The 24,720-nt window shown below is 38.8% G+C and overlaps 1 protein-coding gene across 1 annotated transcript; it reads right to left on the reverse strand.

The window, feature by feature from the left end:
• Nucleotides 1-203: 203 nt before the first annotated feature.
• Nucleotides 204-19,270, reverse strand: CCDC150 (coiled-coil domain containing 150). Its single transcript, XM_074829971.1, is given in 19 exon segments — nt 204-448; nt 1,387-1,427; nt 1,430-1,472; nt 1,809-1,970; nt 2,047-2,134; nt 2,601-2,888; nt 3,467-3,622; nt 4,288-4,475; nt 5,105-5,186; nt 5,566-5,735; nt 6,221-6,350; nt 11,115-11,388; nt 11,521-11,634; nt 12,865-13,018; nt 15,453-15,613; nt 18,014-18,184; nt 18,281-18,354; nt 18,356-18,496; nt 19,236-19,270. Coding segments are annotated over 19 exon segments (2,661 nt in total). The 3' UTR covers nt 204-259.
• Nucleotides 19,271-24,720: the final 5,450 nt, after the last annotated feature.

Here is a 24,720-nt window from a genome sequence, read left to right on the forward strand (position 1 = left end):
TACTAGCTGTTAGCTTTCAGAGAAGTATTTGGTTAATGAGCATGAACAAAACATGAAGTATGTGTAGTAGAACTTAGTTCTAAGCACAGAAACAGTCCCTTGAAGCTACCTTGTACCTGTAATATTCTTTGCTGCTGAAATATGTCCTTTGCCAAAAGAGGAGGAAACAAACTAAACTATTAGAGGGGTCTGTTTTCCACCCCAGTGTAAGGAACTACAGAAGAAAGTTTAGGAAACTGAAATTCTGACTGATAATGAGCTACCAACTACTTCCTCCACCTATTTTCTTTGCTTCCCCCTTTGAAGTGAACATGCTTGCTTTCTTTACCTCCTTTTTGGAGCTGCTCTCCTCAGGGTTCTTTGGCTGATGGCTTTTCTCAACTTCTATCTGCAGGCTGTTAGACTTAAATGTGACCCAGCGGTGAGCTTCTTCGAGGTTAGCTGTGATCTAGGCAAGACATTGTAATTAGAACTGCAGAGAGAACAGTTAACGCACGCTGTGTTCCAGTGTGAGCTCCGTGCAAGAAGGAGCAGAACAGTATACAGCTCAAATCTTTCCCCAGTACAGAGGGGTAGGAGCTCTCCATGATGCCCTCTTCGATTGCTGGGAAAAGGATGGATTGGAGAGGTCCTCACTACAAAGTTGACCCTCTCTTAGGGGGTTAATGAAGTCAGCATGGGTCTTCAACGCAGCATAAAATACAGAGGCATTGGGAAGAAGGGGGGGAAAATGGATGCTGAGGACCACAAACTTCTGAGAAAGATGAGGGAAGACTAACCTTGCTTGAAGAATGCTGTGGAAATCCTCCAATCACAGAACAGTTCTTGGACTGATAAGCAGCATGTAAGACCTCAAGCTGGGGCACCTTTATTACTTTTTTTATTTTACTTTATGCTGGTTAATACCCTATAAAACATCTAAACCCCTAGATTTTCATCCTGAACTACTATAGTAATCCATGCAAACTATAATAATTTGGATATTGTGGTACAGTAGTGCAAGGATGAGGTGATGCAAGGACAAATGACTTCTTAGGGTGGGGGGGAAATGTGGTTTTGCATAATGTCACGTACAGAGTGACACAAGAGCAGCTCAGTTTATTTGGCCACAACACTTTATTTGGTTAACACAGCTATCCTGAGCCTGATAAAAGCAATAGGCTGGGGGAACAAAAGCTTTTCTTACAAGCCCCACTAAATTGAAGTGATTCACAGAAAAGATAAAAACTTTTTTTTAAAAAAAGCATGATAAATGCCACTAAAGGCCGAGTATGCACCTGACTCTTTACCAGAGACCTATATCTGAGATTGAAAGGGTTACTTGGTGCATATGCTGAAATACTATCTTGTTACTTTAATTATTATTCTAACACTAACTATTGTCGCCTGTTCTGACTCTATACTGGCTTTCTTCAGTTTCTTTTCTGGCTTCTTTTTGTATTCTTCAGATGTTTAACTGTTCTTTCCAGTTTCTAGGTAGAAGAAGTAACTAATTTCTATACAATTTTTTATGGCACAAATAAAAAATTGCAATATAACAGAAAGACTTTCCAATCTTTATTGTAAATAGCTTAGAGTTCTATCTTAAAAAAAAAAAAAAATTCTGTCTGTCTCTAAAGTCAGATATATAATGAATGTGTTAGGTTGTTACTCGTGCTTTCTGGAGTACAGATACAGTAAGATTTACAGCAGTGTCTTTTGACTGAGTTCATAAAGTCTTTCTACCGCCACTTCTACAACCCCATAGATTTTGCACAAAAATGTTTCCATGGGTGTCTTGCCACTTTTTCATGCTGTTATCACTTTACCTGACATTTGTTTTCCAGCTGCTGCTTTTGCTTTCTCTCTGCTTCCAGCTGGGTCTCCAGCTGCCTGTTCTGCACTTGCATTTCATGTTGTTTTTTCAACAACACTTGCATCTCACTCCACACACTTTTCAACTCTGACATACATTTCTGGACTTCCTGTGTCTGAAGACAATACAGTAATGAAATTCCAACGTTTTAGCAGATCAGTCTCTTCAGTAAACTGGTCAAGAAAGCTTACTTGTTCATAATTCTTCTGATACTTCTCTTTTATTGCTTTCATTTTCCTCAGTTCAGATTCAGTCTCGAAATTGTTGAGAGAAACAAAACTTCAGGAATTTTTCAGGCTTACTGGCTGTTACATGGGGTATATTTCTGCAGATGTCTGCACATTGTGTCCCTATTTCTTGCCCTGTGAGACTGAAGAGAACCCATGCCCCACTGGGGAAGGGGGAAAAAGCAGGTGGCAGTTGCAAAGGAGTCTCCGTTCTCATTTAGGATCAGGTACCAGTTGAACCATAAGTTCTACAGCCATAAAGGATGGAAAGGGACTAATCACTACACAAGCAGTGTTTGGCCCAATCAATAATTAAATAGACTGTATCCACAAAATGATAGAGGACCAATGCTACTATAAAAATCTAATGGAGGGATGGCACTCTATGGCATCATGTTTAGTATGGGGAGGGGACATGACAGGAGAAGTCACACAATTACTGTAGCTGCTATCGATCTGTTCATCTTCTGTTAAGAACTGGAGTCCAGAGTTAGTTTTATTTTCAAGTCTAGCTCCACTGTAAAGGATCAACAGCAGTCCTTCTCAGTAGGAGATAAAAGGAGTTCTCAACTAGGATGTCTGTCTTTACTGAAAAATGTGTGCATACCTTTACCGTTTCTGTGTTAGCTTTACAGGCCAGGCATTGTCTGACTTGAGCTCTCTGGCTTATCAGCTTTTTCTTGGAACTGCACAAAGACCTTTCCAGTGCTATTACTTTCTGCGGCAGCTCCCTGTTAGCATGGGAAACTTCAGCCTGTTTGGAGGTGGATTGTTCAAGGGATTTCTTTATGTAGGGGAAAGAAGAAAAAGTGGGTCCACATTAATTGTAAGAATTTGTTAATTCTATACAACAATTAATAGGCAGTACACCCAATTGTTTTGCTGTATTTGAAGTATGCTATAGCACCTGGTGATGACTTTTCTTTACTACCCTTCTAACAAAGGGGAGAAAAGTGAATGCTGGATCTGAGTAATACTAAGGTTATGCTGAGCTTTATGATACAGCCCCCGAGAAACAAAGCAGACTTCCAAACCAGTATTTCATCCCCGGAGACTGCTGTACAGCCCTAGACTACCCTTTGGAAATCACTGAAATGACTGATATCAATGTCTAGATCTTATGTACAATGAGGTATATTGTGTTGGGGGATATAGAGTGATACTTGAAAAAGTTAAGAGAGCACAGATACCGCTATGCGTGGCCACCAAAATCTCTGTCCACCACATGACAAAATTCTGCTTGGAATTTTGGAACTCTGTCCATCAAGTGATGGACAACTCCATGATGAATGGAAAAGGAAACAAATATTTGTCTCAAAGAACAAGCTGCTTTTGTTCTGTTGGAAAACTGTAAAGCAGACCCCTTTCTCTGGAAATTATTCACTGAAAACTTTGAATTCTATTTCTTCTCACCTTAGCAGATTCTTGACAGGCAGCTTTCCTAGAAGCCTCTTGTTCAATTTGAAACTGCTTCTTCAAAGACTCTAAGTGTTCAGTGTACATCTTTTCCTCAGTCTTGGCTTTTTCCATTAACTGTTCCCTTTAAAGAGAAGAAACAAATTCAGTTATTCATGTTTATATTTAATATGCTTTGTTTTTTAAACACAAGGTTAGGAAAGACAATTCCATTGTAAGTACTTGACTCTTGGATATACTCTCTGCACCACTACTATTTAAAGATTGGAATGTGTTTTCTAATATTTCATATTCTCTTTATTTAAAAGGAGGTTCAAAATAGCTATACAAGGTAAACAGACTTTTTTGGAAAAAACACTTTAGGACAATTTACTTTCCTTCAGAAAATTAAATGGCTGATCCTGTTTAGACAAGGGATAATGAGATTCAGACTGCACCTACACTTAGGTTTGAGGCTTTACTTACTAGTGTTCAGTTTTGGGTGGGGAATTTAAACAGCTATCCTGTGCTCTCCTTGCTACAGCAGGCCACTTCAAAGTGATACCTGTAGAAGTGCCATCATGACCCGAGGTAAACAGTTCCTCAGTGCAGCAGAGCAGGTCGAAGAGTCATTATGGGAATGAGTGAAAGAGCCCATTTCTATAACTCTGCATGAATCTGTCTTTATCATACTGCTGGCTCAGCATACAGTCAATGCTGATATTGATAGATAGATTAAAGCCATAAAGCTCTGACATTAGTGCAAAGTAATGTTTCTCCTCAAGTGTAGTATCATGGATCTGGTCTTACCTGCAGACTATCAGCTGTTGATGCTCAGTTTCTTTACTTTTCAGTTCATACTGAGTTTGGATCAGCTTGCTCTGCAGGGTATTATTGACGTGCAGAACTTCTTCCAAACTAAGAACAAGTGTCTTGTTGTCTGCTTTAGCACTTTCTAGTGCCTTACAAAGTAGTTCCACCTGTGCAGTAACAACAAATCAGATTTATACTTACCCAAATGAAGAAGCTTAGAAAGGAGTATTTTTTTCCTTCCCAGTCAGTATCAACTTACAGGAAGTAACAGTGTGTTCACCAACTGTCTGATTACACAGATGTCCTAAGCACAGGCATCTAGATGGGAATCCTTACAATGCCAATTCACTGACTGGCTGAGTCAGAGGGATCAGAACAACTTGTCATATAGCCATGCCTTTCTTGGAAAACAAATGTTCTTGGCCAATAGTGAGTGTGTTTGGGTTGTGAGGTAATCCTTTTGACACTAAGTATTATGAGGAGAGATGAAAGCAATTCCTTGGACTCTTCCCCCCTCCATTCTAATACAAAAAAGAAAAAAAAAAAAGGCTATATAAACTTCCAGAATCTTTGCTCATATTATGTATCCAGCTGCAGACTGTAAAATCTTCACCTGTGCCAAGGAATTTTTCTTTAGCGAGGAGATGCTTGCCTCCAACACTTGGATAATAATTTTCCTGCTCCACAGCCAAAAGTTGATTGAATATTTTTGCCTTGATTCACGTGAATGTGTCACACTATGTTGTAGTCAGAAAAAGAAAAGGTACTTGGCTCAACACCAAAAATGCAGTGGTGGCTGTTACTATGGAAAAACGTGGCTGCTGTGCTGCTTTTCCATGGCTTGGTAATGCTCCAGTTCTGTTTCTAACCTCTGCATTTTTCATTGAGTTTGTCTCCTGAAAATGGAAATCGGATTTAAAAAATAATGCCTTAAGTCAATCTATGCACATCTCCTCTGAAGTGGTGACCATCTCACAGTTTGGTTCTCTGCCTTAACCATATTAAGTTTTGCCTGTCACTGAAGTTAAATTTTTTTTTTACCTACTTTCCACAAGATGCCCAAGGCCTGCCAAGCTTGCAGAGTTAGCTACAAGCACTTGTGTACTTGGTTCACTAAGTATGTTTCAGTGTTGCAGGAAAGGATATAGGAAACTTTTCAAAGAAACTTGACCTATACCTTATTAGCCAGAACCATGGGGAAGGTGCCACTCTTCAACTGTATCTGCCTTCACCACACTGCTGACAGACCACAGAAACAGTATCAGTTTCACTTACCTGTCTTTTCTGAGGTTGCTGATTTCAGTGTCCTTGTGTCCCAGCTCAGTGTGTACCACTTCCAGAGCTTCTTGTATCTTGTTACAAGAAGCTAACACATGCTCCAGCATGGCTGTTGCCTTACTGTAACCATTTTTTGCCATGTCCAACTGGTGTTGCAGGTTTGCCACCTGCAGTACAAGAAATCATTAGGAAAACGAGCAGGAAAATCAGTCATCTATTAAAAGTTTTATTAAAGGATTCTTTTATAAGTAACCTGCACGCTTGCAGCAGTGCCAAGATTATGCAGTGGTTCTGAATATGGAAATAGCTTCCTCTAGTCACAGAACCTTTTTTCTACCCCTGGTTTAAGCCCAAGCTGAGTGTGTGGTGTTCTCGGGTTTTTCTGTGGGTGTTTTAACTGATAGTTCCAATGCTTCTGAACTCTTGGCACCTAGGTTTCAGGAGGTGCCACAGATGCATGAAGCTGGGTTTTTAGTAAAAACCAGTCATTGATTCTAATGTTGCTTAGCCTGAGTTTTCATCTGCATCTCTTTCAAACAAAAAGCACTCAAAGGTTTTGGTCCCTGTTAATTTTCAGCCACTTCTTCATTGTTAGCAATACTCAACTGAAATTAACCATCATTCTAACTTGCATTTCATGGTTATCACTCACCACATTGTCTCCTTCATTAATCTCAGTAGACCATCCAGTTTTCAATGATCTTGGAGTGAGAATGTTGCTTATAGCGTCCAGTTTTTCTCCCATGTTTGTTACAGCATTTAGCAGAACCCGCTGTCTGAACCTAGGACAATCTTAACATTCAGACACGGAGTTTCTTGAACGTTCATCTTCAAAATTAACTTGGTGTAAAGTAGAGTGGTGAGCACAAGCACATAAATCAGACTTCATAGTTTCTTCTCTTGAGCCTGCAGCTGACCTAGCCTTACGATCAGGAGACTTCTGTTGCCAAGACTTCTGGGGATTTTTTTGTTTTGGTGCCATTCCTACCGCAAAAGCACGTCAGGTCCTTCGAGGCAGTGAAAATGTGAGTACCACAAACAGAAATTGAAAAATTACTCTCCAAAATGTCTATTCTGGAGCAGAAGTAGATTCTCCTAGTCTGTGTTACTTCAGGAAGATATTTAAGCTCTCTTCTATGATACTTTCCACAGCACATTATCCAAAGTCATATGACTTCCCACTGTATCTAGGCAGCAATGAAACATGGTGCTGACTGAAACTTCATTGGAAGCCTGTGATGTCAGCTGCTGTCACAGCTGTGCAGAACCAGCACAGTTCCTTGGTTCCAAGCACCCCTTCTGGCCTGCTCCCGCTGTGAGACCTTTCTACAGCTAGTTCTCAGTATATGCAAACCAACGGAACCAGAGTGTTTTAACTTTCCCCAAATCTGAACGCATTCAGGTCATGGATTGCAATCATCAGTGTAATATCCAGTTGCCTTTGGCTATCTGATGGACCATGCTCTATGATTGAGAATAAAGTACAAGAGAAACTTTGATTCATTTTGCTTTCTGGAAACAGAAGGCAAAAATAGAACCTCCTGTTTACTAGGGAAGTGTCCTAAATGTGGTTACATCTTCTGTTTAATTTCTAGATCAATGGAGATTTATAGATAGGATTGACAGTTTGTCACTTGCCTCTTCTGTTTTCCAACTCAAAATGATTACAAGATTGTTTTGGTATCTGAGAAGCAAGGGGAGTCTGTAAAGAGCATTTACTGTTACGGGTTCATTCTTGCTTGTGGACAGAAGTCTCAATGCAGTGACTTGACCTTACAGCTTAGAATAGCAAACTCATGACAGAGCAGTGTCCGCTTCACAGTCTTATACCTACAAGCTTGGTTTCACTGATCAGGATAACACACATCTTCTCTGTACTTCTGTCTATTAAGACTGAGTGATCAAACTGAAGTAGAATAATTATCTGCCTCCCAGCAATACAGCTAAACAAGTACTATCTGCAACTCTTTGTTCTCTTACTGGGAAATAATAATAAATCCTGAGGACTATCTTTATAATCCTGTAAACTGTGTGTTTTCTAGCCTGAATACATGCAATCAACTTGCATGAAAAACAGCTCTGTTCAGCTGAGCTTCCGTAGTTCTCATGTTTGCTTTGATGAAATCAGGTTCTGTTTCCAGCTGCAGACTAGAATCCTACAGCTTACATTAAACATATCCTCTGTTCTTCAGGAAAAAGTGTGTTGAATCTGATTTCTAATGGCTATGTAAGCATTAGTTATTCTGACCCTAATTCTGAGGGGTAAGTTCTCAAAGTTCTATTTCACCTGAGTGTATTTGGTCTTTATGCAATGCACTTGCAAAGCTCACTATTACCGAAATGTGCATTTACAGCTCTTCCTCCAGCTTCTGCACTTCAGTCTTAAGAAAAGAGATGTGACAAAATAGCTCAGCTTTCTTTTATTGCAGAAACAGAAAAGCATTATCTTATCTGGAACACAGAAGCAGAGCGATGTGACAATGCCTCTCTGCCCAGAGCAAATGTTTTCTTTTCCCTGAGTCCCATAGGAGAAGCAGCAAGTGAATCACTTTTAACTTATCCTTCCATAGAAATATTTATGGATTAGAATTCACCTTGTTTTAATCTAAGTATGATGTCTTGGTCACTTCCTTCTGTCACTACCATAAGACCTAGGACTGTTGCATAAATGTAGCTTTCTTGCTCTCACTACACGTTCTGTGCTGCTTTTAAAAGAAACTCAGGAATCTGCAGCACTGTCCCAAATTTTATGTCATAGGTCACACTGAAGTAAAAGTTTTACTTTCAGCACCTCACTTACTGTCTAGCTAACTTCTGCTTAAGAAAGCATACATATGGTTTTTATTTTTGCTTACCACCATGGTTTGCATCCCTCCATATTAATTTGTATTTTTTTGTGAAGATTTCCGTGTTTCTAATATTTCAAGTAATTCTCTACCCATATATTTTGTTTTAATGCCCCCTGGTGGTTCTTAGCCATTCCACTATTTTCACACATTAGGCAACTTGATTATCACAAATCCTAGAGATGCTACATCAACAGCAGCTTGTCACCCAAAGGCAATGTGAGCAGGATCGAAGAGGATTTTGATACAGAACTCGTTTCATATATGTGCTTGACACTACACAAATAAGTAGAGAAGATAAATAAGCACTTCCGTCCAAATTAAGTACTGAAGAGCTAAGGTTAAACAACCTTATCTTAGGTGAGCATGAAAAATGAGTTACCTTTTGATATGACAGATAAGGTGCTGAGAGGTACCTGAAGTTTTCCTTTGTCACAGGTCAGTTTATTTTTGTTGTTGTTCAATTCTGCCAGCACCTGCTGCACCTGCTGCTGAGGAAAAAAGAGCAGTCACCATTCTGTAGGACAAACAAGGCCCAAAGCAACAAAGTTGCTCTATGTCCTCTCCCTGAGCATTTTAACTTTCCTCTGTTGCTTCAGGTATAAATTTTCAATTAGGTGAAACACTGAAACAGAATTTTTTTTTTTTTTTTAAAATATCCAAATGGCATAAATTCCTCCAAGACAGCTTAATCTCTAGGAAGAACTGCTCAGATTGGTACAACCTTCCCGATGGCCACAAGAAGGCCACTGTCCTAGAAGCACAAGCAACAGAAATGGAGAGATGAAAGAAATCTTTGACAACAGGCAACAGAGAGACAAAAACAACTAAAGAATGAGAAGACCTGGACAGAATTAAAGGAATTTAGAAAGACAGTAAAGAATACAACATTAAAAATCAGGCAACTTTTTACGGTTCATAATGTTCTATTGATTCATATTCTTTAACTGATTACTGCCCAAGGAGCTCCGTGTTAAAAGGAAAAAAGATATACGTATGTTACAGATTAACTACTGTAGAAATGTTACTGATTATCAAATAACAAACATTCAAAAAGTGTTTCAGTTAATTCTTTAACATTGTGATGTTAGGACAGCAGCTAAGTGTTTCTCCAGTGTATACAACTGGTCATTACATCCAACAGTGTAAAAAAAAAAAAAAACAAAACAAAAAAAACAAACAATGGTAAAAGGACTGGTAGCATAGTATTACTAAGCTTTTACACAGCTTCTCTGGAACTGGTGAGGTATCTTGATCCAGGTGACCAAGAGTACTGAGAAATAATGGAATGGGAACAAGTTAAAAACAGGAATGAGGTCCCATGTGCAAATTTGTCCACAGAAGGCATAAAACTGTTGTTAATACCTTCCCAATGTAAACAAGCTGAATATATATGTACAGATATAGAAGCTGTGTACCTGTAATAGAAAATTAAATGGAGTAATGGATTTTAATGAGATACCTAAATGTCCAGTGCCTGAAGCTCTATATAGTTCTCCTAGCTCATCCCACACAGACATCTAAAAAGATGGAGTAGTAACATTTGAGAGATCTTACCCTTTTGTTTTGTTTTTTCCCCTTTTTGATTACTTGATGTGATCAGCCTCTCTCCATAAAATACAGATTACTTCAAAGAGCACCTTGATTCCTGCTACAGTTACTTATCAGTCAGGTCATCAGTTATCTACTTTATTAGTGGCTTACCTGCTCATGTACCAGTGCAACCAAGTGATCCAATAGCCTCTTGTTCTCTTCCTCTAGTGTTTGCAAAGTGAATTTCATTGAAACTATTTCTAGCTATGAACAAGGAAATCCAACTCTAATCATTCCACTTCAAGATTTCCACAGTCACAATACATGAATATCACAAAACCTCAGCATTATGTATGGATTAGGTGTAGCGTCTCCTGTTTTGGAGACCTCTTCTGCAACCATGAAAGAATCATGCTGACTTCAGTCACAACACTAAGGAATTTCTCATTTATATCACAAATGCTAACTTTCCTTTTCCAGACTACGCATATGCAAGGAAGCTACACAGGTAAAGCAGATGAGAGAAGCTGAAAATTATTTATAATTTGCCATAGTAGCATAACAAACATTACTACAAATAGGGCCTTGTGTAGGTAGCAGTAAGGTTGCTGCTCCAAAGGACACATCCATATAGACCAGAAAAATATCAAACAGCAAAGTGAACAATATGGCTGTGGTAAATATCACATTGTTTAGAAATGATGTAGTTAAGAGAGAGTAAGCAAAATGAAAGGAAAACTTGGAGAAAGACAACACTAAATTTAAAGAACAGCCATATAAATTGCAAGATACCTCATTCTGTTTTTTCTACTTCCAATTTGTTCCTTTCCTGTGTTGTTTCATTTGTTGTTGTCCTTATCTGTCAAGAAATGTGAGATCACTGTCACTGAAAACATTCAGATTCATAGAAATACTACACATCTTCAGAACAGTTGATCTGAAGGTTGCAAGTCAACTCTGAAGTTCAGAAATAATACCTGCAGAGCTTCCCTGTCTTCTCTCCCTTTCATGCTTCAGAGAGGAGACATTACAAGTCAAAATATAAGCATAGTAGGAAAAGGGAGAGTGTGTCACACTTGCCACTGCAATAGCAAAAAATAATTGTTCTGAAAGGAAAACTGGTATGTAAATAAGAATTCCAGAGATGTGGGTCTGAAAGCAGCCTACAAGAATACTGTTTTAAAACCGTAAGGTTTCTGTACCTCCCATTGAAGATCTTTCATTTCTGCCAGCAGAGATCCTTTCTCTTGCAAAGCTGTCCCAAGTTCCCCTTGCAGTCTAGTGTCAGTGCATTCCAAAAGCTGTCTCTGTGTGGTTTCAGCCTCCTCAGCAAGGCTTGCTTTCTGCCTGTGTTGGCCATGCTCTCTCTTGCAAGGCCTCCCTAAAGAAAGACGGATTAGCCAAGCTGGAGATCTAGCACAACAGAAAGACAGAAGATGGCCTCCATGTTAAATACCAAGCCGGCCCTTCTGTGTTAGTGACAAGTGCTAGAGAAGCAGAAATCAAGGTGGTGAGAATGCAACAGAAGAAGGGTAAGCAGAGGCTGCAGATGAAAAGACTCCTCACAGCACACTCTGAAGCTGAGCCCTCTCGTGCTGTACACTCTGCAGCTCTCTGAGAATCTTGGCATGGTCAGCATTCAGAAGCGAGTCTTGCTCTTGCAGCTTACGGTCTTTCCTTGTTCTGCCTAAAGGGAAAAAATTACCCAGGCAATAACATTAACATCAGAATGATGAGGGATGAGTAATTAATTTACAAAGCTATTAATTTGTCATTGAGCTCCTGCATCATCCCTATAGTTCTGCATATTGTGGTGTGCTGCTTCTTGAAGATGGTATCAAAGCTGAGTTCACCTTGCCTAGCTTTTATAAATGTATTTAATCTCAGATCCTTATTACTTCCACTCAGTTTCTGCATTTCTAGTACTTAAAATGCCTATTAACTCCTACATTCCTCTTTCTCAGTGGTTGTTACAGGATGCTTCTGTAAATAATATTATATTTACACTGTTTCCACATAACATATGACTTTTTTTTTTTTTCTGTACTGAAAATAAATATTTGCCAAAGAAGGACACTAACACTTTTTTAACACCACCTTTATAGAATTTCCATTCCTATACATAAAGTATTTTACTCAAGTGTGTCCAAAGAAGGGCAACGAAGCTGGTGAAGGGTCTGGAGGACAGGTCTTACGAGGAGTGGCTGAGGGAACTGGGGTTGTTTAGTCTGGAGAAGAGGAGGCTGAGGGGAGACCTCATCACCCTCTACAACTACCTGAAAGGAGGTTGCAGAGAGCTGGGGATGAGTCTCTTTAACCAAGTAACAAGCGATAGGACAAGAGGGAATGGCCTCAAGTTGCGCCAGGGAAGGTTTAGACTGGATATTAGGAAGCATTTCTTTACAGAACGGGTTGTTAGACGTTGGAATGTGCTGCCCAGGGAGGTGGTGGAGTCCCCATCCCTGGAGGTGTTTGAGTTGGGTTGACATAGCGGTGAGGGATATGGTGTAGTTGGGAACTGGCAATGTTAGGTTAACCTTTTGTCCGAAAAGGCAGAGGAAATTTTAGCTAAGCAGGTACTCCATATTTGACTCATGAATAGAAAAATAGTCATGTAGAATCTAAAGGTGGAAAGGAATATAAATGTACTACTTCAAGGGTAGATAGAAGAGGGAGCAGCAGTAGTTCTGCATGTCCTGGCATGTGACAAGACACTTTCAAAAAAAGCTGATTCAAAATGTTTATTGGGAAGAAAACTGTCCAGATTTAACGTTGGGAAATCTGGAAGAGTTACCTAGGCTAGTGATTGAATTTCTTCACTGGAAGTTGTTCATTAGCCCACATTACCTGGGGGCACTAAACTTTGTCTCCTGACCTGCATTTGTGGCTTTCCAGTAAAAGTATAATTATTTCTCACTGTAATCACTTTTGTTATACTTTATTTCCATTTTGAAAACAAGAGTAGCTATTCTCATTACCTGTACTTTCTCTGCTGTTTCTCTCAGGGCAGTCATTTTAGACTGAAGCTGCAGGTTCTCTTTGCGTTGTTTGCTAAAGGACAGCTGTGCATTCTAAAGGGCAATAAAACAGAATGTCCAGTGAGAAAAAATTTAAATGTCATTTAGGCAGGCACTTCACAAATATCAAGTCTTTATTTCATACATGCCTATTTCTTTTAAGCTCTTGTCATGTGGCTATGTGCTCTTGCAGGCACTGGGTATGGCTCCTATAGGACAAGCCTCTTCTGAAATATACCTTGAAATAATAATGAAAGTGCTAACTGCTCTAACTTAGCTTTGAAAATTGAGGGTGACTTCATATCCTTGAGCTCAAGCTTATTAGTCTCCACTATAATTAATCTCAATACTATTGAACTTAAACGATCTCCCTGCCAGAAGTGGTACAATTCACAACTGAAGGAATCCTTTGCCAGCACTGTGAGACTCCTCATGTCTAAGCTGAAATTTTACCGCATCTTCACCGAAACTTACTTTTTCAGAGAAGACTTCAGACAGCACGCGCTGTCCCTATGTAGGCAGTAAGCATACCTCTTTGCCCATTTAGTACCCAGTTGACCAAGGTTCTGATTTTTCTGTAGTATTAATCACCAATCTGTCTGTCTCCTTTGTATGCAATACCTGTGCTACCACAACTGTGTTTCATGGTCAGTTCCAGCTTTCCAAGGAAGGCATTCATGTCACTATTTTGATATTTCAGTAGAACATGGAAGTTAATCTTTCAATAAGTAGAGTAACCCCATACTGGTAAAATAATAAGATACTCAATGGTTATTAGCCTTGGTCACATTTGGCATTTGTCCACATAAAAATTCTACCTCTGAAGTGTGGTACATTTGAAAGGCCCCATGTAGGCTGTGCTGATATTTATTTAGCTATTTTCCTCACCAACACTTGTTTACAATTTACTTTTGCTTATTCACCAAGCTGGGAAATGATACAGTTCCTGGAGTCTGAAAATAGAAAAGAATGTCAGGACGTGCTTTATTATCTGTTTGGTAATTTTAAAAGGTGACATATTGATTTAATGTTTGAGTTTAGCTAAGTTACTGAATATGTTACAAACAGGTAAGACTTCTACAAATGTGTTCTTTAACACTTTTCTTGATAACTTTAATATTTCAGCAAAATTACTTTTTAAAATTGATTCCATAGATTAATTGTAATTTAATTTTAAAATTAAGCATGCCATCATGCCGATCTCCTACACATACTGTTTCTGTGATTGCTTGAGCAAATCAACTCTAAATCTCATATTCAGCTGTCTAGTGTATAAGCAACCATTTTGTCCTGACTATAACCCACAGCCCATATGCAACTTTACAAGTTTTTGTACATTGACAAAGAACAATAGTTAGATCCCTGCTTAAACCGTATAGATCTAAAAGCAGAAGCATTTTTGTTGGCATTTGAGTCAACCTGCCTGTAAGAGCTAGCCTCTTATTCTGTTGTGTTGTATAACATACTGGAAAAAAAGGAAGACAACACAAGATGATTCAGCATGAGCAGGGTAGGCAGGGAACTCTAGCCAAAATATTATGACATCCAAGGTAGCATCAAAGGATCACTCAAAAGTTCCTTCAGTTAACAAAGGGAAAAAGCATTGATCAGCAGGATTATTTGATATAGGAGTAAAGAAAACTTGTATGTCTCATTTAAATTTGTCATTTGCATATGGACTTGTGAAGGAAAGAATTCTTCTGCCATCGTTCTCCCCCATTCAGCCCACTCTGCCACAACATGACAAGTTTCTCTCCTCTTGCCATGCCTTACGCAGAAACGCTGACTGCCTTTTGTGAGCTATAGGTTAATTATTGCATATGTGATTCGCAAAATAACAAAAAAAGTGTATGGGAAACAGGAACACTTCTATAAAAGGAGTAGCTAGAAATCTGAAATAGGTCCTGAGAGGAGGATCACAAGAACAATAACTATGCTAGGACTTACGCATGGTTACTGTGAGTTATTTGGGAATATGGAGCAGACTTTAGGTTAGGAACATTTACCTTTAATTTTGATAATATGGAGCTTCCCCCTACCCTGGAGTGCATTAAATGCCACTTAACTCCCATTTAAGCAGCTACTTTCACATCAGCAGACTGGGATTCTAAATGAGATCAACTAGAGTCTTATCCAAGAGCTTGTCTTTATACTGATGTTTAATAGAGCACATTTTTTTTAATCACCTGCAAAAAGATTCATTAGCAATGGGCCCATCAGTTCAGGAATCATGCATTAATAGTTACTTGCCAGATGAAGTGTCCTCTGAAAAGAATTTATGCTGATGGAATCTTTTCATATTATTGTTGTGTATTCATTACCCTGATTACCACTGTTGTCAGTTTCCTCTAGGTAGGAAGAGGCTTTAGAAACATCACATGCAAACTAAAGGCCTTTAATATTTTATCCCCTCTTAAGCTGCCCTCCATTCCGGTTGACTGATACACCTTCCCAGTGAGGGAAGGGCTACAAAGATACAAGAACCCACTGTCATACCCAGCTCAGCTTTCAGCTGTTTGCCCTGTTGCTCCAGGTGGGCAGTTCTTTCCTCCTCTTCTTGCAGCCTCACTCGGGCTAGCTGGACATCTTTACGCAGCTCTTGGCAGTCCTGCTGTAGTATCTGTACCTGCAGTGATATCACAGGTAATTCTTTAAGTTGCAGAATTCAGTCAGGCAAACCGAAGCAAATTTCAGAGTTTGAAAAGTTGATCTAACTGGAACAGATATAGCCTGATCAGCTTCTCCTCTCTTTCTGCTTGTCCCAATCTTATGCAGAAGACTTTTATGGCAAGCAACTCAATTTCTATATGTAATGCAGTGTACGTATGTTTATAGTCATCTTTACATGACAGGCAGAATCTAACAAGTTTGCACAATTAAAGAGTAAAGATCAAGCTATAAAAGATGAAGGTGACTGCAACACTCAAGGCACTTAACAAGTCTTTCTCATGCTGTTTGGTGAGGAATTTTTTTTGTTTTAACACTAGCTAATAAATATGCCACAGGGTCAGCTATACCTATCAGAAAGTGATAGATGAATTAAACTAAGCCTTTGCTCCTTATATGATGTATAATTCATACAGTTCAATAATGTATCCATCATTTTTCCACTTCTGCCATAGAAGAACACAGAAAAGGCATGTAGGAAAAAAAAGTCTAGTGATTTGTAATAGACTTTTATATGTTTCAGGTTAGAGAGACCTTGATGACCATCAAAAAATTGAAAATAAACCCCTGATTTATTCAAGTTTTGATACTTTGCTATTTGCTTTCTTTTATCCTTACTAAATTGTTGCTATGAATTCAGAAGTCTTAGAGTGACTGCATGTGGCTTGTGTGTGTGTGTGCATGCAGAGAGGGGGATTGGTTTTGTTTATTTGAATTATGTGTAAGCCAATTCATTTCTACAATGAACTATGGCCCCTCCCCATGCTCCAAAATAGCTAGATCATACAAATATGTTGAGAACAAAAAATCTAACTTTGTCATCATGGCAATTAATGGAGAAAACCTTCTTACTCCCAGAAGGTTTATCTCAACAGAATATTTTTCAGAAATTGTATTTTCTATGTCTATCTATTTATCAGCACCCCAATTATAAAGAGGCTTGTTTAGCATGGTGAAGAAAAGGTTAAGGCAGGATCCAGTTGTGGCCCACAAATCTCAGAGATGGTTACAAAGACTATGAAGTCAAACTATTTTCAGTCGCATTGAATGATTTAAGAAGGGGCAATGGTCCCAAATTTAAGCTTGGAACGTTCAAATCGGATGCTAGAAAAATAATCTTAACTGGAACATTACTGCAGCACTATAAAAAATACCTAAAGCATCCTGAACTCTGCTGGACAAATCCACCACTGCCCCAATCTAGTGCTTGTGATACTCCTGCTTTGAGCAGGAAGTTTGACTACATGATCTCTTCTGATCAATGTTTTCACTAAATGTTGTTGTTATAAAGTGTTTTAACTGGTTTCTAGGAATGATGTCCAAGTTCTTGCTCTTTCTCACAGATGAGAAAATGAAAACAGACACAAAAGAATGAAAGTTTCTCAAACCCGCTTTCATTCTGCTTCTAGTGTTGTCCTGTACATGACACATGACAGTTCCTTGGGATTCCTCCAAAGACTCCTGCAGGCTGATCTGCTGGGATTGCTGTTCCGTTAGCTAGGAAAAAGAAACACTTTGTGACCCAGGTCTAATTAAGTCGATTGAACAAAGACTTTGAGATCATATATGAAAGGTGTTCTGTCTGGGTATTTAGTTATAAGCATGGCTGGCAGGTTCCTTTGGGTTGTGCACATTCCAAAATTGCACCCAGAATATTATTTAAGGATCTTCTTATAATCTTTAAATAATACTTGGCAAATTCAGCCTCCTACTAAAGTCCTTGCTCTTGTGCTTACGTCCTGAAGTCTACAGTTAATTTTCTGGTTTGTGTTCCTCAGCTGTGATCACTATATCCATCTAAAGAAGATGAAAAGAACAGATATTTATATCCTTTCATGTTCATAACTATTGCAAAAGCAATAGGTATTATAAAATGCAACTGCCACACTAACACCTATAACTTGATTTCTCTCTCCAGTCTGATGTTCTCTGTTCTGAAACACTGAATATAAGAGTGCAAGCACTAAGAAGCAACACGTTGTTTAATACAATTAATGAGATTGAGTGACATACTCCATTGCATTTCTCTTCAGGGGAGATAGTAATAGAAGTATAAGACTGAAATACCAGAGAAATGCAAGTTCCTGGAAAAACAGTAAAGCTTTTGAGAACTCTACACATGACAGCTAGGATGAACTTAAGTCATGAAGATGGGAGAATTACAAATCTCAAATATTTTTATTCTTGATTTGCTGCACAATTTTTAAAAATTAATGGATGCATAGATTCTCATTATCAAAAGTGTTTGCTCTTACTGACAACAACATATCATAAACTCCTTTTATCAGCTGAGTATACTTTCTATTTAACTATGTCAGAGATGAACATACTTAAAAACAAGTCTGTTAATACTTGAAACTATAATAAAATCATCTTTTGTACCGGTTGTAGTTGCCATAGCAGTACTCAGTCTCTGAACTACTTCTTTTGCCTTTTCTTCAGCCTCTTTAATATCACTTACGCACTGGTGCAACTTCATTGCTTCTTGCTGTACTATTTTCATTTCTTGCAAATGTTCGTCATGGATTGCATTGAGATGCTGCTTCAGCTAAGCTGCTGCAAGGAAAAGGCAAAAAACTTTAATTGACAGAAAAAGCATATGGAGGGACAATGAAGAACAAAGTGGTAAAAAAAGTCCTTTTTTACTACCTGCATGCTTTGGACTCAGTTCCTTTTCTGTCTGCAGCCAGAAGATGTTTAATTTCAGTGTCTGTACAAGACTATAAACGACACCTCTGATTCACCAGTGTTTTACAGTTTTTCCACAGTGTATTTTCTCCCACAAATGATACCCTGGCCTGCACGGAGCTAATGGCTGGGTGACTAGCAGGTGTTTCTGAGGTCTCTGAGTGGATATTGTCGAGGCTGTAAAGGAGAAACAACTGACCTACTCTGTGTATGCATACCTACCTGACATTGCACGTATGCGTTACAGGTGTGATTAGATTAGAAACCATGTTTGCTAGAGCTGGAAGGTTTCCTGTGACCCCTGGTTGCTGTAGTCTGTTCTCACTGGCTCTGCCAGTACCAGCTCCCTCACGGAGCGAAGAGCAAAGCATGGGAAATGGGTGCAAAGAGGAACAAGATGAGGAAAATCAAGAAAAGCGTGAACTCTCCAAGAAGGAAAAAGCTTACCCCTGCTTTCTCCCTGCCTCTGCCCATTGACGCTGAGCTCTTCCAGGTCTCGCACCGGTGCGGTGGTTTGCTTTCCACCACCCTCATCCTCAGGTGGAGCACTGTGAAGGCCTCAGGCGTGGTTGCCCTGACGCTCGTAGGCATAACGGTTGGCCTGGCCTCCTGCTCTTGCCCTGTGGGAACCCTCACAAGCCATGGCTGAGGCTCCTCTCTACACGGCAGCTACCCCGGGTCTAGGGCACCTCTCCCACCAGCCTGCCGCTCCCCTCACCCTGGCCTGCCAAGCCCCCGAGCCCCCTCCTCACCCCCAACCGCCACCCACCATGGCCGGGCCAGCTGACCGCCATGGCATTCCGTCCCCTTCAAACACACCCGCTCCCTGCGCAGCCCAGCCTGCATCCAGCAGTTTAAGCAGTGCGTGAGGTGGCGGTGCCTGTGGAGGGCAGGCACCCCAGGGGTCCGGCCTCACCCTCCAGTGTCAGGGTGTGCCTGAGGAGCCGCCATTGCTGTTGATGAACGGGGTCCTGGGATTTTCACAGGAGATTCTGCTTCTCCTCTCCCTTCCCTCCTCCCCACCTCACAGCCCACACCCTGCCTTTACAACAGGACACTGAAGTATTTTAGTGTTTGAAGGGGTTTAAAATCAGCTTTCAGGGCCTGTAGGCTCAAACCTCCATATGGAGGATGCTCTGCAGGAGCATGCTAACCTGTAGGCTAATAGTTATTTTTAGACATGATCAATTTACTGCATATCAAATGACATGTTCACTTGGGACCCTAAGCAAGCATAGTATTTTATGCTTCAGGGGCATGCAGTTATTTAATGCAGATCAGAAATCTTACTGAGTTATGCTGTCTCCATTGTGCATCTGAGGTGTCAGTCTTTTAAAAATGTACCACTTTGGTCTACTGAGATTCATTTTTATGCAGAGAGGAAAATTGACTTTGTAGCCTCCTGGTTAGAAAATACAACTGTGAAACCTGAAATGTGATGTCTGAAGCAGGCACCAGATAACAGTGCTGCAACCATTAAGCATTAGATGTTCTGGGGGCTCAAGTAAAGATGTTTAAGATATTCATACTAGAGATTTAGAATTTCCTCTTCACTTTTGGCAACTCATCTGGCTTCTGAGGGGCATTTGTGTATGACTTAATTCCTCCCATGCACTGAACAGGGAGCATGAGCACCTAATTCCAAGCTGAGGATTTCTCACAGGATCAGACGTCACTCAGCATGCAGTGTGGCAACATCTAAATACCTTGTGACAACCTATCACTTGGGCTCAGCTTTGCCTGAAGCTTCTAATATGTTGAGGTAATACCGTTGAAGTAATATGTGTTTGGGGTGAACTGGTTTGTAGGGCATGTTGAGATCCAGTTATTAATTATATATCTGGAAGTGAAAAGCAGATGTTTAAAAATTTCCTATCTATCTGTAGATGGCAGCAGAGAGGAACTATATTTATTGGACCAGCTAAACATGGTGACTATGCATTTTGTAAATTGTGCAACTGCAGCTGGTGGCTATCTGTTAATGCTGAAAATTTTGCATTCTGTCGATTAATATAATTGTTTTGATTTAAGGATCTTTTGGCATGACTTTTATTTTGGAGGAACTTGCAGCTTTTCTGAGCAGAGAGTGACACTGCAGACAGGACAACACTGCGTTTGATCAGTAATGTGTATGTAGGAAAAGGATCTTCAGCTGATGTAAAAATGTCTTGCTCCACTTGAGAATTTGATCCAGGAAACGTTTGCCTGGGGCATGTTACCAGGAGGCTTGTGAAGAAATGTAGGATGTGAGGGAGTATAAAGATCACTAGGGAAAAAGGAAATTAGAAATGATAAATTAAGTAACTCTTAAGCTTCTCTCCTAAGGAAGAAATGGATAAATAACATTGGAAATTAAAAGTAATGTTTTTATTGTATAGTTTCTCGATAACTACTGGTGTTGTACTTAGGCTGTTATTTAATCAGAAGATATTGATATACAATGGCAGTATAGGGATGCCTATTTTATGCATTAGAATAGTATGTATAGGAAGTGAGAACATGAAAGAGCAACTGATATGTAGATCAAAAGGAATTTATTTCAGAGATCCTTTTATGAGATGAAGTAGGGTAACAGTATCTCACAGAAAGATAGTTAATTCTGAAGGCACTGTATAACTTTTGAAACAAATCAAATGCTATTCATAATTTAGTTTGCATTAAAAGAACTGATTGATCTGAGCTTTTTATTCACGTTCTTTATTTTACTTTCAGAAGTTGGTGTGTAGTTCAATAAAAGTAATTTCATATAAAAAATGTAGGAGTAAAACGTATACATCAAATTGTCTGTAGCATGTTTTCCACGGGAAACTTTTAAGAAGACAACTGTGATCAAAGAACTGAGTGTTGAAGTTAAACAATTTGATGTCCTTTTCTGCTCTAAATACCCTGCCCGACAGTTTTGCAGGAGACTTCAAAACAACCTAAAAATGTTATTTTCTTTTATTTTTAATATCATTTATATGGCAACAGGAGATGGGGCAGGCAAGTGCATTATGATGACAGACCACCTACTATTTTCTTCAAATCAGTATTGTTTCCTCCATAGTTTGCCACCTGCATAAGTGCCTGGTGGAATCATCATTGCCATACAAAGTTCCAAGCTAAAATGGGATAGAAGAATGCTTTGGTTTGTGGTAAAAAACACAGGTGAACTTTTGTTTCTTACCATAATACTTGTGCTTTGTGTGACGTGTACAGCAGGTCACATCTCTCAGTAAAACTTTTGTGTAAATCATATATATATATAAAATATTGGATAATTCATATACTGTTTTTATTATTTCAGCAGTTTTATGGTTCCAGTCTATTTTTGTATATCATTTCCAAGCAGTTTTTCAGTCTGATTTAAAATTTTTCAGGGAATGGGCCTTTTCCTGGGAAGTTTTTTCATATTCCAATAGAGCTGACCGCTTAAAGGTGCTGTTACATTTTTCTTTCTTGTAATGACATTTCTTTTAGTTAGAGCCTTTTTACTATTCTGATAATTTCTTATCATTTCTAATTAGATTTGCCATGTATGTGCTACATATGTTAATATGTGCTACAACTGTTATCAGTTAACAAAGTTTTATTTCAGCGTATGTAAAATACTTTCCTTCTTCATAGTTTTGTTGATCTTTCCTGAATTCCTTCTACTGTTTTGTGGTAGAACTGGTCTTTGTTCAAGGTGGTGTCTGAGCTGCCAGCATTTCTGCAGTGCTTGTCTTTAGAAATCTTTTCATCTCAATTACTTGCTTATGCAAAGTGCTTTGGTATGAAGGTAAATCAGAGAGCAAACATTAGTACAGAGATCTCTATTTTGGACTCCTTGGATGGTATGAGAGCATGCTGCAGCAGTAGGTGGAAGTTGCAAGTTTGAATTAAGAGGTGGGATAAATCAAATCTGCTAAATTGGATCAGTTTGTCCATCCAGGTTAGCATTCTGCAAAGGAAGGTACTTTGTAGGAGTGAGAGCCTCAACTCTATTCTGTCACAGCTGTAAGTCTGCTTTCCTCAAGTGTTGCTTGGACTGGTTTATCCTCTTCTTCTAAATTGCCCTTTTTTATTGCATCAGATACAAGCTGTAGAAATGGTTAGTTGAAAGTTTCCTTTTCAGAACCCTTCATGATTTTTTTTTCATCCTGTCTGTTTTACCATTAATGAGATAGGAACTCCTGAGTTTGCTTGGCCCATGCTGGTGGACTCCAACATGCTTTAATTTAATTCTCATACAAGAACATCAGTGGTTTTTTTCTTTTTTATTCTCACTTGCACATTTAGAAGATATCAACATAAATGTGCTGAAATCCCTGTTCTTTGATCCATCCTTAAAACTCTCCTACACTGTTACATCTGCAAAACTTGGTGAGAACTCAGGTTATCAGTGTATTTCTACTACTGTGGTGGTTTACTAGCAATAACTCTGTGCTGCCCAGTCTGTTTCCAACCATCTGTTCTTTGTAGCAACCTGTCAGATCTTTAGAAAAGCTGGAGACCAGTGTCATGAAAAGATCATCCCTGGCTTAGTATTATTAGCTGCTATAGAGTCTTACAGTAAGTATATTATTAGATGTATTACATAATAATATAGCATTATAAGTATTCTATAGAACATATTTTTTCCTCCTTATGCTGCTGGTATTGATAATCCTTATTTTGTATACCAGATGAAGAACAATGTTCTGTTTTTATTACTCTATGCTTACCTGCCTCTGATCTGCCATCCTTCTCCCCTCCTCCCCTTTTTTATAGTGAGCTAATGCAATATTTCTTCAGTTTGACAGTTTTGTCTCAATCAAGGAGGGATAATAGTCAACAATGCAGGCAGACAATAGCAGAATCCTTAGATATCCAACTTGAGTGTTAAATCAGTACTGCTGACAGAAATTAATCTTTATTTATGAGTATGGTATAAGAATGTTTATATGCAAACCAGTGAACATAAAGTTAATGTTTCATTGAAGATGCTATTGTATTAAAATATTAATCAGCATATTAATCTTAAATCATTAATTAATAATAATATTAATCAGAAGACCACTTTTGTTTTGCCAGTTTCCTACTTATCCTGTCATTTTTACAGCACTGTAAAATTAGTATACAGTGCTAATACGCTGATTTATTTCATACAGTGTAGACCAGAGCAAAAGGGAATATGGATTTGGCTTTCAGGTGCCTTAACATAGAAGTCTAGTGCCAGTTTAGATATTGCAGGCCACTGAAGATAGTCTCACAGGGCTAACAGATGTCATGCAAAAAATAAGGGGGTCCCAAGCCAAGAGAAGCCAGCTGGGATACTTGAGGTTGTCTAAAATGGCACTAGACACCTCTCTGTAAAGAACCAAATTCCATTTGCGATGTCAAAGAGATAATTTGTGTGTATCATGAGGAAGATAAACATTTTAGGTGATGACCAGTGTTCCATTCCTCTTCCTTGAATCATTTTCTTGTTACTAAGATCAGTTTTTATGAAAACAGAGGTCAGATTGGTATGATTAATTTAGATTTCTTCTGTTTGTTTTCCTGTCTCAGGTAGTCTGCATTAGCATCTTTAGAATGACTCATGATGATGTCACACTGAAAATTATGAGTTCAAGGAGATAGACACTAGGACCAAATAAACTAAAACCATCAGATTTTGTATGAAGACTAATGTCTTTAATAAGAAACATGCAAGGAAATGATTCTGTCTGTTTGTGTATAAACATATACGCAGAAAATACAGTAATAAATTTGTATCTAAGTTTTTATTTAACTTCTTCCCAAAAGTCTTTCCACTTTTTGATGGGACACACTGAGTTACTAGGTACTTTTCCATCCTATTGCTTACTCCTAGAATACTGGGTTTTTGTGTGCTATTGAGCCCAGACTGAAATCTTTAAACAAAAAAAAGTCTTGCACTTTGGGTGTGTATGAATACAGATCTGATTGATTCTCACGTGTAGTTTGTCTTTTCAGTAAACCCCAGTACCTGTAGTTCAGAACACTGTCAGAAACATTTGAAATATAAATACAAGTTCTGCAGGTGTATTCTGTCTTCACTTTGTAGGCACATAAGAAGTCTCTAGTTAAAATGTTGCAAAAATTAGACTTAGGTTTCTCTTGGTTTGATTTTCCTTTCAATGTCTTACAATTTCAGTAATTAAAAAATGAGCATGCTGTATATATCGTACAATGTTTTGGCTATGAAGGTTCATAGTCTCTAAAAGAGGATGCAAAACTATTTGCCAGTCTTTTCTGCACAACGTTGTGGACAGAATAAATAACATTCTTATCAAACTTCATCTTAATGAATATTCCAATAGGTAATATTAATATTTGTAGTGTGTAAATGCAAATATGAGAAGTGTGGAACACTTGTAAAATAATTGGCATTTTATCTGTATTCTATTAATTCACTTGAAGAAGGGTCCAATAAGATG

Source organism: Strix aluco, chromosome 6 (genome assembly GCF_031877795.1).
Source record: "Strix aluco isolate bStrAlu1 chromosome 6, bStrAlu1.hap1, whole genome shotgun sequence".
NCBI lineage: Eukaryota > Metazoa > Chordata > Aves > Strigiformes > Strigidae > Strix > Strix aluco.